Below are 20,045 nucleotides of genomic sequence, written 5' to 3' on the forward strand. Positions count from 1 at the left end.
GTGTCGGGCACGGGACAAGAAAACTCAGAAGAGGGGGACCACGCAGAGAGGGACAAATGCAATATAGAACCAAGGCTTTTCATGAAGCTCTCAAAGAAAGATTCAGTAAACAAATTAATATCGACTGTGAAGTCCAGGAGGTACAGGCACCGTCCTAGGTGGTGAAGAAGACAGATGGGGTCCCTGCCCTCCCGGAGCTTCCGGAAGGGTGGACAGAAAAGGTGTAAAACCGAGTGCCCCGGGAGGGTAGAACGGGGGGTGGTGTGGGCAGTGCGTTGTGTGCAGAAGGTTGTCAGACACAGAGATCTAAGAAAAAAAAAAGGTTTAAAGTAAGTTCTGGGGGCAGCTGGGTGGCTCAGTCAATTAAGCAGCCGACTCTTGATTTCAGCTTGGGTCATGGTCTTGCGGTTCGTGGGTTTGAGCCCCAAGTCAGGCACCGAGTGGACAGTGCGGAGCCTGCTTGGGATTTCTCTCTGTCCCTCCCCCACTCGTGCTTGCTCTCTCTCTCTCTCTCTCTCTCAAAAATTAATTAATTAAAAAAATAACAAACTAAGTTCTGAAAGATGGTCAAGAGTCACCAAAGTGGCAAGGGAGCGGAGGGGGGAGAAGAGCTAGAAAGAGTTTCCACATGGAGAAGTGCAAGTACTTCCTCTGGGGTTGAGTTTATGTGATGTTCCTACCCTGAGGGACAGAAAAGCAGATGTCACCGGAACGCTGCCGTGAAAATGTCAAAAGCTTCAAACTGGGAAACTTTATCGAGACTCCCATATATTAACTTGTTGCCGAAAGTCTGGTGGCAACAGAAGGCCAGAGCCTGAGGTAGATTATTCGAGGATTCAACAGTCGGCCGGTGCAGACGCAGAGCAAAGACAGTGGTGGCCGATGTCCTTTCTGAGGTAGGCAGGGGTCAGATCTCCAGCGCGTCTGGGCCAGAGTCATCATTTTGGACTTAATCCTGATGTTAATGGAAGCCACTGAAGGGTCTGAAGCAGAGGAGTAACCTCATGACACTTAGATTTTAGAAAGTTTGCCCTGCCGGGAGGACATTCTGGAAGGATACATGACAGGTTATTAACCGGGGTCACCTCAAGAGGGTCAGGATGGGGTGAAGGCCAACGGATAGTTAGCTTTGTCTCTGAACAACTTCATTTGCTTCACTTCTGACAGTAAACATCTTTCTGTGGCTTGAAAACATCAAAAACATCAAAGGTTGAATTTTGTTCTCATTAAAGCCAAATTATTCTTCCTTTCGTGTGAGAATCGACACTACTTCAGGTAGATAAACCCTGAGGACGTTACGGTGAGTGAAATTAGCCGGACATGAAAGGACAAATAGTCAAATTCGTGGAGGCCGAAAGCAGAATGGGGGTTGCCAGGGGCCGAGGAGAGCAAGGAATGGGAGTGACTGTTAAATGGGGACAGAGTGTCAGTTTAGGACGATGGCAAAATTCTGGGTTGCACAACAGCGTGGGTGTACTTAATGTGGCTGAACTGTACACTTAAAAATGGTCCAGGGGCACCTGGGTGGCTCAGTCGGTTAGGTGTCCGGCTTTTGATTTCAGCTCAGGTCATGATCTCATGGTTCGTGAGTTCGCGCCCCTCATCGGGCTCTGCGCTCAGAGGGCGGAGCCTGCTTGGGATTCTCTATCACCCTCTAACTCTGACCCTCTCCTGCGTGCATTCTCTCTCTCTCTCTCTCTCTCTCTCAAAATAAATAAATAAGTAAACATTAAATTTTTTTTTAAAAAATAGTCCAAATGGTGCATTTTACGTTCTGTATATTTTATCATAAAAAAAAAGAAAAAGAAAGGAATAGAGAGGGCTGGACCCTATGGCGGGATACAAATGAGCAGACTCTGGGAACTACAGTGGTCCACGTGAGGAAGCCCAGGTCAGGGGAGGGCACGGAGACGGTGAGGTGGACTGGTCTGAGCCATAGTTTGAAACCGGAACTAACAGGGCTTTAGCAGTTAATAACGGGGAGTAGAGAAGAAAACCTCTAGCATCTAGTATCCAAAGGCAGACCTTGAAACAAGGCAGTTGGTTGCCAACAGCTGGTTTGGGAAGTGACCTCAAGAAGCCTCGTGGGCTCTGGGGAGGTGAGACAAGGAAGAGAGGGTAGGCAATAAGGGCTGCAGAGTTGAGCAGGACGCCACGGTGGCCAACTAGGGCTCCATCCCACTTGGGGGCCTCTGGGAGACCGTAAAGAACATGCCTCAGTGGTTCCAACTGACAGGTGAGGCATCCAGGCTACTGAGCAGGCCAGTCCTAGGAGCAGATGGTGGCCGGGGGTGGGAGCCAAGGCGGGGTGGGGTGGGGTGGGGTGGGGGGCCCCAGTGGCCGGAGAAAGGCCTCGGGCAAAGACTTGGAGTTGCCAGAAGCCACAGGTCCCCGTGTATGGGAACGGGTGCTGAGGGGCAATGGTAGGACCCTTACAGCGTCTGCTCCAAATGTTAGGGGTCTTGGCTTAAAAACTGGTCTGAAGGCTGTTCTGTTTCCCGGAACAGCGAATACTGAAGGAGAAGCAAGTGGGAGCGGGCGAAGGAGTCTGAAGGAGCAGCTCGAAAGGTGGGAGGGCAGCGGGAAACTGGAAGGGAGGTGGAAAGAAGTGATGCTTTCAAACGCCCGGCTAATACACAGCACGAGAAGCTGGAAAATCTTTTCTTGGATCGTGGGAACTTCTTCGGAAAACACTACTCGTTCAACGGCGGTTTACAGGGGCCGAAAACCCTATACCACTCTGCACCACACAGCTAAAATGCCAAACATGCAGCAAACGGTATTCAACCAGGGGCGCCTGGATGGCTCTGTCGGTTAAGCGTCTGACTCCTGGTCTCAGGTCATGGTCTCGTGGTCCGTGAGTTCGGGCTCCGAGTTGGGCTCTGCACGGACACTGCAATTACTTTAACAGCAAGACTGAGTAAAGCTCGCACTTTGCAAATGACTTGCAGACGTCACTGTTCACTGGCACTGAAGCCTTCATCCGTCGTATTTGAAAAATACTGCAAAATGATGGCAAGAATTTATGTAGAGAAAGCGTGGGTTTGAACACGGGTTTAAGTTCCAAGTGCCCCCATTTTTTTTTTCTCTAAATCTCTATTGTCAAAGAAAACGTATTCCAACACCTCAGCGCGCACATGTACCTTCACTGGAAACGTAACATTCACGAATGCTTTTCATTTTAAAGGTTGGTTTTTGAACTTACTCTCAAGCCATCTTTAAACCTGCAAATTCCTTTCAAAGGAATTCATCCATAGGGAAGGGAGCCAGATTTAGAAGAAGGGCTTCCTGAAACATACCTTGAAGACAACACAGGAGGAGGAAAGAACGGTTTTGTCATTTTCATCAGCTTTTCACGGGTTTTTGTTCACAAACTAAAACCCAGAAATGAAAGCATGCCTAAGTCCCAAATGGTTTTTCTTCTGCACACAAAACGGTTTTGCTTCCCTTCCTACCTCACAGTCATCTTAACCTCTTTGTACTTTTATTCCATTTCTCAGACCTGTCTGCTGGAAGCTCGATATTGTGGACCGGCAGACTGATTTATCTACAGAAAACTCATTTTCCCCTTGGACACACTCTCCATGATATCAGAGAGAAAGGAACAAGGGAGAGAAAAACAGATCACAGGCAGTGTATTTTGGATGTGCTGGCTTTTATCAGCTGGGACCATGTGATTTCCTTTCAGCCTCTGACCACTCCGGCATGCAGCCGATTTCCGACGGCATAAAAGGCATGTATGATATTTGACTTACCCCTCAGAAGGCCAGGAATATCACACCACCTATGAGTAAAGCCTGCAAAAGTTAGCGGATGACACAACACCTGGAAACCCAAACCCGAGTTGTCTCAGCATCTGTTCTGACTCGGTTCAGATGGGAGCCCTGTAAAGGTATACAGAGGCGGCTTTTACTTAAAAAAGTACATTTCTGTGTGTGCGTGAGCCAACAGTTAATAGGCACGGGAAATGTAATTTCACATCATTTCTTGTGTGTGTGCATGTGTCAAGCTGGAATTGTTTCTGGATTGTTCATTCCTGGCACCTAGCACGTAGAAGGCACTCACTTCTTGTTTTCTAAGTAAAAAACTAACCGCAGGCAGATGGAAAGAGATGGGCAGCCATCTAGCTCACAATTTCCTTTTACAGATATTTCTGTAAGTAATGTGCTAGGTCTTTTTCCAATCAGAGAACAGACCCCTCAAAGTGTTAATGTCCTTGTAATACTAATGGTCGAGCTCTGTAAGGTTTGGCTTGGTGGGGCATGGAAAGAACAGGATCTCTCTCTTTCTCTCCCCCACCCCCCCAAATCAATTGTTGAATCGCACAGAGGATCGTATCTCTGGGCATGCCGATTCAGAATGCTGCAACTCGTTTAAATGCTATCAGTGGTCATTTCCAAGAGGACAGTCTAAAGGTTACCCGTGAAAACTCCACAATGCACTCCTTCACGATCATGATCTAGCTTTTCTAGTTCCTTTGTCAATTCCCTCTAATATGAATGTCCTTGGACGAAAGACCCCCAACCTCTAACCTCTCCACTCAAACACCACCAACCAGCTCCCTTTTTGCCTTGCCCATCTTGGGTCGTGTCGTCCAATTTCTACAATCGCTACAATTCCTTGTGAGAAATGCCATAGGAGGCTGAATGGAATAGTAGTAGGATTATGGGAAGACTAGAGGCGCACACCAACAGAACTATTTTGCCAAGAACCCAGAATCTGAGCTGGACCCAAAAAGGTAGCCTACGATAGACGGACAGTCCATGACCTTCTGTGTCCAGTCTTCACTGATTAAGGCTGTTTGTTTCATAATTCACCCCTTAGTTCCGCTGCCACAAATGTTTCTAATTGTTTATAGCAATTCCAGATAAGAGGCTATGAATCTCAGCTCTAAATCAGCCCACAGAGTGGTAAGAGAATTAGATTCCCTGGAGCTTGTTTGGGCTGAGGTAGAGGTCAGCCTCCACCCTCCACCCTGTTCTGGAGGCTCAGCCCTCTCTCCAGGCGTCCACCTCCAAGTGACTAACGCTTCATGGTTAGAACATCTTGTGATGTACAGAACAAAAATACTGTTCAACTACCGTCTGTTTAGATTAAGGTTCATGGCCGGCAGCCTTTGTACGTAGGAGCTTCATCGGGGTTCAACACGTGTCAAGGAGTAAGAGAGGCAGGAGTGGTCACAGGGAGGAGTTGAACAACAGAAGCTGAGAGGGCCTGTCAGAGTCGTCCTGATGTGAGGGTGTCCCCAAAGGAAGGGGCAAGCTCTTGGGTGAGTCGGCTCCCCTCAGTCAAGGGCAATCTCCAGAGAGGGACTCAGCAGTGCACCAGCGGGCGGCCAACCCTCTGAGCAGGTGAGGGAATCACTGCCCCGAAGGGGGCTGGAACAACCAACCACAGCATCCCCTGTGCTGCCATTTTAGGCCCCTACAGTAGGAAGGGCGAAACTGCCATTTCAACGGCCTGTGTACATTAGAATGTAGATTGAAATCTCAACCACTTAAAGCTACAGTTTACGGAACAATATCTGAATTGGCCCATCAACTCTCCAGCAAATCCTGTCACTGAATGTTCCAGCAGGTTCTTTGAGGCCCCGAGGTGACGCCGTCATCCTTCTCTCCTCTGCGGCATCTGAACCAGATGCACTTCTCTTTCTCAGCACCCACGCCCCCTCAGAGCATTCACCTGTGTGTAGCTGTACGGGACGGAAACACGCATAACCCATGTGTTCGCCCCCACGCCAGCCCAACGCTTGGCAAATGGGGCATTCGATAAGCGTTTATTGAACGAGTGAGCGCATCGAGGAAATTTGCAAACGTGCCTTCTTTTTCTCCCCTGCAGAAACAACAAGAGAGGGCACCACGTTCGATGAAAAGAGGGGCTCATTTGCGTGTACGCCTTTGCGCGCGCTTATCTTCAGTGCTTAACAAGGGCTGTTTGATTTTGACTAACTGGCATAGCACAAAAGGGCTATTCTGAGACCGTCAACTGCATCGGACAGGACTCCTAAATAAACTAAAATCTATGGCAGATGTGAAGGCAAACTAGAGAGGAAATTAAAATGTAAAACATGAAACAGCTGTTTGATCAGCCGTTAAAACAGACTGTGGACAAAGGCTATATTCATGTCTTATCTAGAGGGGTAAAAATAATTAATCATAGAAAGTGATTTGTCACCGGGCTGTTTGCTTTTCGGCACTGAAACACACCAGAATGATCTAAGTGAGGATGGCAAACTTCTAGACGCAGCGGATAAATGGCACCCAAAGAATTTAGAGGTACTCTAAAAAAGGTATGTTCCTAGTAAATAATGGCGGGCATAAAGCCGTAATTGCAGAGACCAGTTGCAGAGAGCAAAATTTACTTGCCACCACTGAAATTTTACAAAACAGAAGAGGGTTGTGATTTTACAACTTCATTAAATTACAGCTATGAGCTCGTGAAGAACCATGGCTTTCTCGGTATTGTGCCAGAGTTGGGGGGGTTGGGGCGGATGTCGGTTGCCTGTTGAGGTAACCAAGAAGCCCATTATTACAATTCCACTCTAAAGTAAGTGTGAAATTCTCTTGGGAATGACGGTTTTGCAATAATTATTAAATGCCTTCAAAGGATTCCCAACATTTATTTCTAGAAGGTTCCAAAAGAAATCATCAGAATCATGCACAATGGTTTAGGTGTAATGATGTTTATAACAGCTTTCTTTCAAATAGCAGAAGTTTGGAAATGCAAATCTTCAGCAATAGGAGACTGGGTAAATAGATACAATCATAGGGAGAAATATAAAGTTCTCAAGATCTTACGGGAAAAGAGCACTTAAGACACGATTAAATGGTCATGTTATTATTTATTTAAAAATAAACAAATAAAGGCACCTAGGTGGCTCAGTCGGTTAAATGCCCAACTCTTTTTTGTTTTTAAATTTTATTTATTTATATTTAGACAGAGACAGAGCAAGTGGGGGAGGGGCAGAGAAAGAGGGAGAGAGAGAATCCCAAGTAGGCTCCACCTTGTCAGCTAAAACTCATGAAACTGTGAGATCACGGCCTGAGCCAAACTAAGACTCCAACGCTTAACCGACTAAGCCACCCAGGGGCCCCAACTGTCCAACTCTTGATTTCATCTCAGGTCATGATCGCAGGGTTTGTGAGATCACAGCTTGGAGCCTGCTTGGGATTCTCTCTCTGTTCCTCCCTTGCTTGCACATGCTCTCTCACTCTCTCTGTGTCTCTCAAAATAAACATTAAAAAAATAAAAACAAACACATAGATCCAACAGGTGGTTTACAAAAAGAAAATACAGGTGGCATTAGTAACAGTGGTTAGTTTTTTTTGTAGAAAACAATTATGGATGATTTTCATTTTCTTTTTGTCCTTTTCTGCAATTTACAGATTTTCATAATAAACAGGTATTATTTCTATAATTCAGGCTATTAAAAAATGTTCCATGTCTCCAAAAAAGTCCTTAAACTATAAATCACCAAGAAAAAAATGTGATTTCATCTTTCCTTTGTATCAGTGGCTTATCTTCTTAAAACTTAAAAAAATTTTTTTAGATATTTATTTATTTTTGAGAGAGAGAGACAGAGAGAGAGAGACAGAGCACGACCAGGAGAGGGGCAGAGAGAGAGAGAGAGAGCTCCAGGCTCTGAGCTGTCAGCCCTGAGCCTAACACGGGGCTCAAACTCACAAACTGTGAGAGATCATGACCTGAGCCAAAGTCAGATGCTTAACCCACTGAGCCACCCAGGCACCCCTCTCCTTAAAACTTTTGGTGGGAATTTTGGTTAGTAATTAATTTGCCTCTTAATTATTTACTTTATCTTAAATTATCTGAAAAAGGGGCTCTGTTGGATAACAAAAGCTTTCCCAAAGAACTTGTTTTAATGTAGAAAACTGGGAAATAATCCACAGAAGTGAGATGGAATTAAAGACATAATTATAAAGACACAATTTAAGACAGAAACACAACTGGGATCACAAGAATAGAAAGTAGCTCGGGGCGCCTGGCTGGCTCAGTTGGTTGGGCGTCCGACTTCAGCTCAGGTCATGATCTCACAGTTCGTGAGTTCGAGCCCCGCATCGGGCTCTGTGCTGATAGCTCAGAGCCTGGAGCCTGCTTCAGATTCTGTGTCTCCCTCTCTTTCTCTGCCCCTCCCCTACTCAGGCTCTGTCTCTCTCTGTCTCAAAAATAAATTAAAAAACATAAAAGAAAGAAAGAAAGTAGCTCTAACTACAAAGCATGAGGTCAGGAGTCAGAATTCAACATAAAAGGATCATTGGAGATATTTGAGAGATACACCCAAAGGGAGTGGTTATTTGGGCTGGAAGGAGAGCGAACCTTCCCTGTTGTCCAATTCTGATAAATGTTGAGAGGGAGGATGTGGCCAGAGTTAAAAAATGGCCTATGGAAGAGATGATTTAACATCGGATCAAGAGCTTACCCTTCTGACATAAAGTGGAAGTTAACTGGAACATGCCATTTAAGATACCATTAAACAGAGGTTATGGTGACATTACTAACATTTGAAAGGTCATTCCTACCCAAAGGTACTTTCTGACTGTGCCCTCTCTCTCATAAAACAGTATGTTTCAATTTTCTTTTTAACATTTATTTATTTTTGAGAGAGAGAGAGAGAGAGAGAGAGAGCAAGCTCGATCGGGGGAGGGGCAGAGAGAGAGGAAGACACAGAATCCGAAGCAGGCTCCAGGCTCCAGGCTCCCAGCTGTCAGCACAGAGCCTGACATGGGGCTCGAACTCACGGACTTTGAGGTCATGACCTGAGCCGAAGTTGGACACTTAACTGACTGAGCCGCCCAGGCGCCCCCCCCCTTTTTTTTTAAATTTTTTTCCTTTTACGAAACCGTAGGTTTCAAGGACAACTTTGACATAACAAATAGGATGAACTCTTCACTTCGTGTTTCAGATTGCCCAAGATGTGTGTTTGTCACTTACACACACACCCTGGGTGTCAAAGCCCTGGGTAGAAAATCTCTTTGATTTAAAAAAAAAAAAAAAAAAGGAAAAATGTAAATACAGTCATGTCCTTCGATTCTAGTTATAAAACTTCAGACAGAAAACATGAATTACTTATTTTGTGATACTTCCTCTGGGTCAGCTCTCGGCAAAACAGAAGAAAGCCAAGGGCCCTCCAAGACCTCTTCCCTTCTTGCCTCCCCTCCCCCACTTTCTCTCACAACTAGCCTTGGGGGTCAGGATAACCCAATTCATTCTCAGCAGCTGGTCACCTTTCAACCTGTTCCAGAATTTCTACTCACTTCTTGGCTTCTCTGGCTCCTAGGGTTGCTGCCTTCCACGTGTCAGGCACATAACTGCCCCCTTTATCTTTATACACAAATTTTCAGTGGCTCCCTATTTCCAATCACAGAAAACCCTATCTATTCACTTGGCTTTTCTTTCTTTCTTTTTTTTTTTTAAGATTTTATTTATTTATTTGAGAGAGAGAGAGAGAGAGAGAGAGACCACAAGAGTGCAAGCTGGGGAGAGGGGCAGAGGGAGGGAGGGCAGAGAATCTTAAGCCGGCTCCACCCTCAGCCTGGAGCCTGACATGGGACTCGGTCCCACGACCCTGGGATCATGACGTGAGCGGAAATCAACAGTTGGATGCTCAACTGACTGATTTATCCGGGCGCCCCTTTAAGATTTTATTTTTAAGTCATCTCTACACCCAACCTGGGGCTTGAACTCACAATCCTGAGATCCAGAGTTGCATGCTCTACTGCCTGAACCAGCCAGGTTCATCACTTGGCTTTTCAATGTCTCGCTGTTTGATTCCCTCCTTCTACTAACTTTATTACCCACATGTCCCCATCCCTATTACTCTTGCCTTGCTGGGACTTCTACCTTCCTATAAATAGAAATATTAGCTGTTAACTGGAGCCCATGGCCCTATGATTCACCTTATTCCTGTTCTTCAGCACCTGCTCACATTCCATTTGCTTAATGGCACCTTCTCCAACCCCTTGGGTCTTCAATGATTCATTCCTTCTATCTAACTTAGCCCTTGGCTTACACAGTACAGAGCTCACTTACATATTATTTTTTAAAGTTTATTTATTTATTTTGAGAGATAGAGAGAGCAGGGGAGGGGCAGAGAGAGAGAATCCCGAACAGGATCCATGCTCAGCACAGAGCCCAACTTGGGGCTCCAACTCATGAACCGTGAGATCATGACCTGAGCCGAAATCAAGAGTCAGACACTCAACCAACTGAGCCACCCAGGCGTCCCTTAGCTCAGGGCTTGTTTTCAGGGTCATGAGTTCAAGCCCCGCGTTGGGCTCCGGGCTGGGCATGAAGCCTACTTAAAATAAAATGATAAAACTAAATGATCTCTTCAAGTTCATAAGATAGATCTGACCAGAGGGGCCACCTGTGTGTTTATTATCAAAAGTGCAAGAAACCCTAAAGCAGCGAATTTTCTAAGCTGTAGTGTTTTAAAACACATTTTGATGGCACACATTAGCAGCCGCATCAGTAAAATCCTCTCAATGTGTGTGTGCCTTTGCACCTGTGTGAGTGTGAACAAGTGATGTCAAAACAAACTCCAAGTTATTGTTACAGGGAAATGGCCTGCTCTGATGATGGGGAAAGGTTAACAGACTGGAACCAGCTGCGTCCCATGATGACATTTACACGGGAGTAGAAGACATCATCAAACAAGGAAACAAATGTGAAACTGAGTAACAGTGGGGGTGAGCCTAATATTAACATCTTCAGGGTACCAAGCGGGTTAGAAGTGTCCATATAGAAAGGTGTCCTGCGTTCAGAATTTCTCATGTATTTCTCTCACGTACATATTCAAAGTCATTAGAGTTTAAGCCTTTTGAATTTTGCTGCTGGCTTTTTTTTTTAATGTTTATTTTTTATTTTTTAGAGAGAGAGACAGAGTGCAAGCAGGGGAGGGGCAGAGAGAGAGGGAGACACAGAACCCGAAGCAGGCTCCAGGCTCCGAGTTGTCAGCACAGAATCCGATACGGGGCTCGAACTCAGGAACCTCAAAATCACGACTTGAGCCAAAGTCAGACGCTTAACCGACTGAGCCCCCCAGGAGCCCCGCTGCTGGCTTTCTTATATTATCTGTGTTATCATATCATATACAAGCCAAGAAAGTAGAGCTGCAAAGCAGCATCCCTATATAAGATAATAGTCCATGAACGTGTGTGTGTGTGTGTGTGTGTGTGTGCGCGCACGCGTGTTACTGCACGCACGGTCACTAACCATTTCCTCAACCCAAACTCTGACAGTGGAGTCAGCTGACAAGGTGCCTGTTCAGACCCGCCTGCGGTTAGTGGCCATTTTGTCAGCCTGATGAAGAATAATAACCAGTATCTACCGAGTGCTTGCCAGATGCTAAGCCCTTTGCATGCATTTTCTCTTGTAATCCTCTCAACCACTTTTTGAACTGGATACCATGATTATCCTTATCTTCCAGATGAGCAAACTAAGACGTGAAAGGGTCACCAATTTCGCTTAAGGTAGCACAGCTAGTTGGTGGAACCAGGGTAGACGCGACGCTGTTAACACTATGCTCCGTGTGCCCTGTGTGACACGGAGCCTAGACCTCAACATCCAGCCAGAAGCCAAGGAAATTGCTGCCATGGAGAATGGCCAAGCCCAACCTTAAACCTGGAAGATACAGAAGGACTTAGAAGTTGTCATTCTAGTGGCCCCTGGCTCTGCCCACAAGGCCAACCAAGCAGGTCCCCCCCATCAACGCACCCCAAGTATTAGGATCAAGCAGAAGGTACAGGGCTTTGTCATTTTCAAACCGCACAGAGCTGCCGTGAAAAGTTAAGCTCCCAACGCCTTGCCCAGCCTGTGGACGGCCCTCGAAATGCTAACTCTTGTTACTATTTATTCTTAAGAAACAACTGATCCTGTTAAATAAATAAGATTTGCATCCATTATGAATGCACTTGTTATCATCACGAAGATGGGAGTGAGGTGGCTGGGAATGAGGACCCGGTCAGAATCTGAATAACAGCCGGGCTGGGGTGCGGCTGAAATGCAGATCTGGGGCCGCCAACATTTTTCCTGAACCCGAGGTGAGCCTGAGCTCCTGAGGCCCTTCAGTGCAGGGAGTAAAGAGATGGGGTGGGTCAGGATGGGGCTGCAACCAGACGGGTCCCGACGGATGCCTGCACATATACGTAGCCTTTGTAAGGCGTGAAGAGGACGAAGTGATTATGCAGAAAAGCCTCCTTCTCCTCCCACAGACCGGAAAATCCTAGGGTCTAAACAAGGATATATTTTCCAAAACGTGTAAGCTGAAGCCATGTGACTGCCAATGTACATTCTTTCTAATCCTAGCAACAACCCCCTCTTGCCAATAAACGCATTAGGAGTCTCATTTAAAACGTGAGGTCGCTAGGGGCGCCTGGGTGGCTCAGACGGTTTGGCGTCCGACTCTTGGTTTCGGCTCAGGTCATGATCTCGAGGTTCGGGAGTTGGAGCCCCGAGTCAGACTCTGCGCTGCCATTGCAGAGCCTGGGTGGGATTCTCTCTCTCTCCCTCTCTCTCTCTGTTCCTCCCCCGCTCACATGCTCTGTCTCTGCCTCTCTCTCTCTCTCTCTCTCTGTGTCAAAATAAATAAAAAAACTTAAAAAAAAAAAAAGATGAAGTCGCTGAAGAACAGGGAGGTGATGGAACTTTCATGGTAACACAGTAGGGTAAGTGTAGAATGAGTCTGTTTGATACCAAACTATATATATCATTTTAACATTGCCATACTGCCTCTCCATAGCCTCTCTTTGATGGGGATAGACAGATTTCCAAGCAACTTCTACACAGTTATTATTTTTCAGAACATTCGGGTGGGTTCTAGATGAAGCTCTGCCATTAACACACAGGCCACATCTGCCGACTGTGTTCCAACTCAACTCATGATCCCTCCTGGGCCATCTGTGACACCACCCTGCCCAGACCGGGCCCACCAGCCCGTACCGGGCTTGCTCTCCTGGCCAGGTGTTGGTCACAACTTGGAAGGCTGGCTCCCAGCTCTGCGGGATCTCGGCTAAGTGCCCACTAACCCCAGACAGCTGACTCTCCTCTCTCAAGCCTGGCAAAAACACCGTCCTTTCTGCTTTGAATTTCCCTTTTTTGGTGTTTTTTTTCCTGAGGATTCAGCAAGAGCCAATCCAGATTTGCAAAAGATAGTTTCCATGGTTTCACCAACCCAAACACTGAAACCGAGACTCGGGACAGAAACAAAATGCTGCTGTCCAGCTCCATGTGGGAAATGCTGTTACTCTGTCAAAACTCCAGGGATCACCTGCTCCTTCAGTGGAAGAGATTTCAGTAAGTATGTATTCATATAGCGCACACATTTCTTAAAAAAACTATTCTACAGCTGCCCTGGAAGTTTTCAAACATCAAAAAAGAAGGTTGTATATTAACCGGCTGACCCTCCCATTATCTGTGTTTATCCTAAAGGGAGTGATGAAAATTTGCTGACGGCTTTCGAAACGATTAGAGAATTAGCAGAACGCCCCAAGCTTAACAACTAACAAACTTTAAAAAGCAGAGTCAAATTCAGACACTTCTAAATGTAAACACTGGGTCGGTCACCTACTAATTCTAAAATTCCGATCTGACTGCTTCTCCTGCTGTCAGGGTGATTTGGCGGGAAATGCAAAAGATTGGTGGTTACAGTGGATGTGAGTTTCAAATCCAATCAGTTGCTACTTTGTTGGTGTAAAGTCCATTAAGCCAACAGCAAGTCCTCAGTGCTAACTGGGCCAGGCAGGGCTCTGGAGCTGGGGGCTGGGGGTTCTCTGCAGAGAAAAAGGGACACTTCCCTGGGCTCTGGAGGCTCACAGTCTAGTGGAGGGGAAAGTGAGCCATTAAAACCTCAGGAAGAAGGACCAGGTGGCAGGGGAGAATAAAACCGAGGCATCTAACCCAATCTGGGGGGATTCGGAAGGGCAGCCTTGGGAGATGATATCTCAGCTAAGCTGTGAGGTTAACTAAGTGTCTTCCGGTGTCTCGGTTTCCTCCTCTCGGTCCTCAGACAACAGAGAATGATGGACACACCTTCCTCTCCTCCACCCTCTCGTCTAGTCTGTTCCAGACTTCCTCTCTCCTCTCTTTCGGCTTGGGTCATTTCATTTGCATCAGTGGCTTCAGCTCAAACTTCTCTCGCGTGCACGTATCTCTGAGCCCAAGTTCCCTGAATTTTCACCTGCCAGACACCTCTCCCGTGGTCCTCCCAGCACCTCTGACTCCACGTGCCCCATCCTTCTCCCAAACCTGCTCTTCCCCCTTCACCTCCCTCTTTTGGTTAGTACCATCCCTGTATTTCTGGGAATGAAAAATCCCCATCGGCGTTCACCGACCACAGAAAGAACGGCACCTTTTGCGGATGATGCACAAGCCTCCCCAAAGTTCGTGCCACCACACCCTCCCTCAACTCGCCACACGGAAGTTCTCGAGGTTTCCTAAGCCTGGCTACCGTGTTCCTTCACATGTTTGTGTTTTTATATAAGCGGTTCCTTAGCTCAAAATGCTTTCCTCATCTAGTCTCCCGCTGAATTCATAGTCCTCCTTTCCCACCTACTTCAAATGTCACCTCCTCTGTGAAGTCTGCCCAGATTTTCTCAGCAGAGTTGGACATTCTCGCCAATCACCTTCCCTAGGACTCTGTGCACGCACCACTAAAGCATCTATCACATCCACCACTGTCTACCTTGTATTGTCTTTGTTTGGGTATCTCCTCTCCCCTCCTGGATTGACACATCTTCAAAAGCAATGTGACCCAATTTTGCATCCCCTACCACAGCCTACTCTAATGCCTACTGTTTGAATAAACGAGTACAATTCTTGTAGGACCTCTTGTCATGTCAGCCTTTGCAAAGCTATTTTCACATGCATTGTTGCTCTTGCCCTTCACCGTGATGCTGTCATCATCTAGCTGTGACTAGCTGCTGTTATCCTCATGCAGCAGATAAAGCAGTTGAGTAAGGCCTTGGAACCTTGTTTTCTTGCTTTTTAGAACAATGACTGTTCCATGTAATGTTCCTGAGAAGAAGGCAGATCTAGTCATCTGACCCCTGTCTTCAGAGTTTGAGGGTCAATATAAAAGTTCACCACTGCTTGTGGAAATAGCCAAACCCTTATCTACCCTTCCTGAACGAGTCTAACATGATTTATTTGAGTGATCTTGAAGGTTTGGAGTATGAATCAGGGCATAATAAGGGGTGGGGGTGGGGGGGAAGTAGAAAAATCTGAACCCATTAGACTTTGGGCAAAAACAGGACCTCGGGGGCCTGGCAAGAGAACTTCAGGTGCCCCTGAATAATATTTTCTACATATGCTTTGAAGTCCAAGCCCCCATAGGAGAAGAGATGTCAAAAATACTGAAAGCAAGCCAAATCAACCCAGCCTTGGCCCACCTTGGCGTGCCACTGTCTTATGCATCTGTGTACCCTGCAGCATGGGACACAGGGCCTGGCCTGAGTGAGTCCAGGAGGGCCACGAGAACACAAACGGTAGCCTGAGACTCGACCCAAAGGTGAGGAGGGCTGCAGCGGAGGGAGCGGCACAAGACCAGGATCAGCCCCCAACATCCAAGGTCTTGGTTTCCTCACCAGGTACAGCAGTCGGGGCACCTCTGCCCACTCCATGGAGAGCAAAGGCTAACCCTGCTCCTGAGACCTGGTTAGGGCCAAGGGTTGGGCAACACATCCGTGGATTTGGGAAGCATCCCAATTACTTCTCAGGAACCAGGAGGCCCCGGGATTGGGGCCAAAGCGTCCCCAGGGGGCTGTTAGGCCGCTCTGGGAACACTGCTTATTCTCACTAACCCCCACCCATAGGATCTGCCTGACCCTCGTTAGAGGATGGGTTTCTCCACCCACTCCATCCCTCCCTCTGGCTTCTGTCTTTGCGCCCTGCTGCGCACACAGCCTCCCTGTGTCTGAGAGGGTAGTCTCCAACCTGCCAAACATAGGCTGGGCCAGAGAGTCAAGTTTCCCCACCCCAGCCCCACTGGACAGTTTGTTCATCCTGTTCTGGAAGCGGGTAGTGGTGAGAAGAGCTATTTGCTCAAAAGGCCCTGCAGCCCCAGGGAGAGACCCGTGACAATCACAGAACCACAGAGAATCAGGGTCAGGACGGTATTTGTCAATCAATCGCCCCAGGGTCCAACCCCTGCTTTCTGAACCAGGAGCTAACTGTTCAAGGTCTTTTCCCCTGCTGCCAGGGTTATAGTACGCTGTGGTGCACGCCTGCTTCAAGCTGGGGTGCCGAGCGCCCAGGGCAGGTTGGAGCAGATGACTGACCTTTGCTTGGAAAAAGGGACGGACCTTTGCGCCACCCCCTAGCAGAAACCTCCCGCGCGCTAACCAGCCCCCTTTCTCCTCGCCTCGAAAATTCCCGCAAGCGCAGGCCCAGCAGCCTTCGGAGGGAGAAGTTCAAAGCCTGGCCCCGGCCGGTCCACAGACTTTCGTCCCTCCGCCCCCCCACCCCCACCCCCCCGCCTTCTGTCCAGGACCGCACCAAATCCTTCCCCTCGTGGGAGCTTCCGTGCGCGGCGCTCGGGGCCCGCGAGATCCCCGCCCGCGCACACGGACAGGCTCGAGGCTCCCGGGATCGGCCCCCGCCCCCAAGGCCCTCGGCCGCCCGCGCCCCCCACCCCACCCCGGCGGCGGCCACCTGTTCGGACGCAGGAGAAAGAAGGAGGGCCGCGGCCGCGACTGACCTGAGATACCGCCCCCCACCACGATCACGTCGCATTTGTGGCTCATGGTGCTCGCCGCTCCGCTGTCTGGGTCTCGGCCCCCGCCCGCCGCGCTGCCCCCGCACTCTGGTGCTGCCGCCCAGCCGCTATATCGCCCGCCTCGGGCCCCGCCGCCGAGCCCCGCCCCCATCCCGGAGCTCCGCCGCCCAGACCTGGGGAGGGCGGGCGCGGGGGCGGAGAGATCACCTGGGGCCCGCACGGGGAGCCTGGCGGGGGGGGGGGGGGACACCTCCCCTGGGCCTTCAGCGCGGCCTTTATTTCTCCATCAGCCTCCGTAGTGCGTTATTGAGCTTGGGGGGCGGGTGGTGGCCCCTTTGGGTGTCTGCCTCCAGCCCCCTGCAATTATTCCCCCAAATAGAGCAATACAAAGAACACCAGACTTGGCACAAAAACTGACACATAGACCAATGGAATAGAATAGAAACCCCAGAACTAGACCCACAAACGTATGGCCAACTCATCTTTGACAAAGCAGGAAAGAACATCCAATGGAAAAAAGACAGCCTCTTTAACAAATGGTGCTGGGAGAACTGGACAGCAACATGCAGAAGGTTGAAACTAGACCACTTTCTCACACCATTCACAAAAATAAACTCAAAATGGATAAAGGACCTAAATGTGAGACAGGAAACCATCAAAACCTTAGAGGAGAAAGCAGGAAAAGACCTCTCTGACCTCAGCCGTAGCAATCTCTTACTCGACACATCCCCAAAGGCAAGGGAATTAAAAGCAAAAATGAATTACTGGGACATTATGAAGATAAAAAGCTTCTGCACAGCAAAGGAAACAACCAACAAAACTAAAAGGCAACCAACGGAATGGGAAAAGATATTCGCAAATGACATATCGGACAAAGGGCTAGTATCCAAAATCTATAAAGAGCTCACCAAACTCCACACCCGAAAAACAAATAACCCAGTGAAGAAATGGGCAGAAAACATGAATAGACACTTCTCTAAAGAAGACATCCGGATGGCCAACAGGCACATGAAAAGATGTTCAGCGTCGCTCCTTATCAGGGAAATACAAATCAAAACCACACTCAGATATCACCTCACGCCAGTCAGAGTGGCCAAAATGAACAAATCAGGAGACTATAGATGCTGGAGAGGATGTGGAGAAACGGGAACCCTCTTGCACTGTTGGTGGGAATGCAAATTGGTGCAGCCGCTCTGGAAAGCAGTGTGGAGGTTCCTCAGAAAATTAAAAATAGACCTACCCTATGACCCAGCAATAGCACTGCTAGGAATTTATCCAAGGGATACAGGAGTACTGATGCATAGGGCCACTTGTACCCCAATGTTCATAGCAGCACTCTCAACAATAGCCAAATTATGGAAAGAGCCTAAATGTCCATCAACTGATGAATGGATAAAGAAATTGTGGTTTATATACACAATGGAGTACTACGTGGCAATGAGAAAAAATGAAATATGGCCTTTTGTAGCAACGTGGATGGAACTGGAGAGTGTGATGCTAAGTGAATTAAGCCATACAGAGAAAGACAGATACCATATGGTTTCACTCTTATGTGGATCCTGAGAAACTTAAGAGGAACCCATGGGGGAGGGGAAGGAAAAAAAAAAAAGAGGTTAGAATGGGAGAGAGCCAAAGCATAAGAGACTGTTAAAAACTGAGAACAAACTGAGGGTTGATGGGGGGTGGGAGGGAGGAGAGGGTGGGTGATGGGTATTGAGGAGGGCACCTTTTGGGATGAGCACTGGGTGTTGTATGGAAACCAATTTGTCAATAAATTTCATAAAAAATAAAAAATAAAAAAAATTTAAAAAAACAACAATAACAAAAAAAACAAAAAAAACAAAACAAAAAAAAAAACAAAAAAACAAAACAAAACAACAACAACAAAAATCATTATCCACTCAAGTGACCAAGAAGTCATTTGTCTTTTCGATGAACAAGTGAAGTTGACATATGCCTTCTATGTTTTTTAAGTTTTGACATATGTTTTTTATACTTTTGTCTTACTCCTTGATATAAATGAAAATATCAGTGTTCTTATCTGAACAACTTATGTTTGTCAGTTGCAACCATAAGTTGACCATAGACACAGAGTTTGGTAAAAATCAACTAAGGCATTCTGTGAAAACCAATCACCTATATAGAGTTTACAACAAAGGCTACTGCATATTTTATTACTACTCTTAAACATGTGTTACACTTCCTTTATGTGTAAAATATATGAGAAACCACACACACAAAAAAAGAGAATACCCATTTTCCCAACATCTTTGCCTGTCCTCAATAGCGTCAATCTTTTTAATTTTTGCCAATCTGGTGAATTACAAATGATAAGGCATTTTTTTGAAATTTGTGTGTCCCTGACTTCTAGTTTGGCAAGCATCTTTTAATATATTTATTGTCCATCTATAATTCCTTTTCTGTGAACTGTCTTGTTTTTATTCTTTACTCAGTTTTATATGTTGCTATTTTTCATTAATTTCTAGAAGCAACTTAAACTTTAGGGTTTTTCTCTTTTTAAAAGAGTGTTTTCTCTCACACTATCTGAATTTGATTCTTAAGTAATCTTTTACTACATAGAAATTGTAAATGCTTATATATAAAAACTATCAATATGTTTCCCTTTTGGTCCATGGATTTCTTCTTTTATTTAGGAATGTTATGTATACCCAACCTGGGCTGGTAAATATTCTCCTATGATTGTTTCACTGCTTATATGTTCTACATGTAGTTTTTGTTTGATGGGGAAATCACTTTATATGTGGTGTAAGGTGGAGCTCTAGATTTATTTTCTTCCAAGTTATTCCAACAATATTTATGGAACTTATCACCTTACTTTTTTTTGTCTTATTTTTATTCTCATTTATATTTAATAAAATAGGTGTTAAAAATTGAAAAAACAAAAAACAAAAAACAAAAAAACAAAAAAACAAAGAACACCAGACTTTTCGTTCGTTGAGCGTTTTCCAGGTCCCAAGCACCGCATTAAGCGCTTTACCTGCATGATTCCGGTTAAGCCTTCTAACAACCCATTTCACAGATGAGAAAAGCGAGATAAAGTAGGTAAAAAGGCCAGCAAGGCTCCTAGACTCACTTTGCTCCACCACCCAGTATTGCCACTATCTTGGCATGTACTGGGGAGGCATTCTCCGCCCCTCCCGTCCTCCTTCCAAATACCCACCTCTCCCCCTCCCCCACTCCCTCTGCCCTTATGTCCGCAATTAGCTCCGGGAGACTAAAGCAGCAAGCGGAGTTATTTGTGGCCCTGGGATGTGGGTCTAGGGACCTTGGCTTTGCCAAACATGGGGGGGGGGTT

General features: G+C 46.7%; 1 protein-coding gene across 1 annotated transcript in view; it reads right to left on the reverse strand.

The window, feature by feature from the left end:
- Positions 1–16,800, reverse strand: part of MAOB (monoamine oxidase B) — a 114,065-nt gene extending 97,265 nt beyond the window's left edge. The window contains exon 1 of the mRNA XM_043571257.1: positions 16,712–16,800. Coding sequence (XP_043427192.1) covers positions 16,712–16,757 — 46 coding nt within the window. The 5' untranslated portion in view covers positions 16,758–16,800. The remainder of the gene's footprint in view (positions 1–16,711) is intronic.
- Positions 16,801–20,045: the final 3,245 nt, after the last annotated feature.

The sequence above is a fragment of the Prionailurus bengalensis genome, chromosome X (genome assembly GCF_016509475.1).
Source record: "Prionailurus bengalensis isolate Pbe53 chromosome X, Fcat_Pben_1.1_paternal_pri, whole genome shotgun sequence".
Taxonomy (NCBI): domain Eukaryota; kingdom Metazoa; phylum Chordata; class Mammalia; order Carnivora; family Felidae; genus Prionailurus; species Prionailurus bengalensis.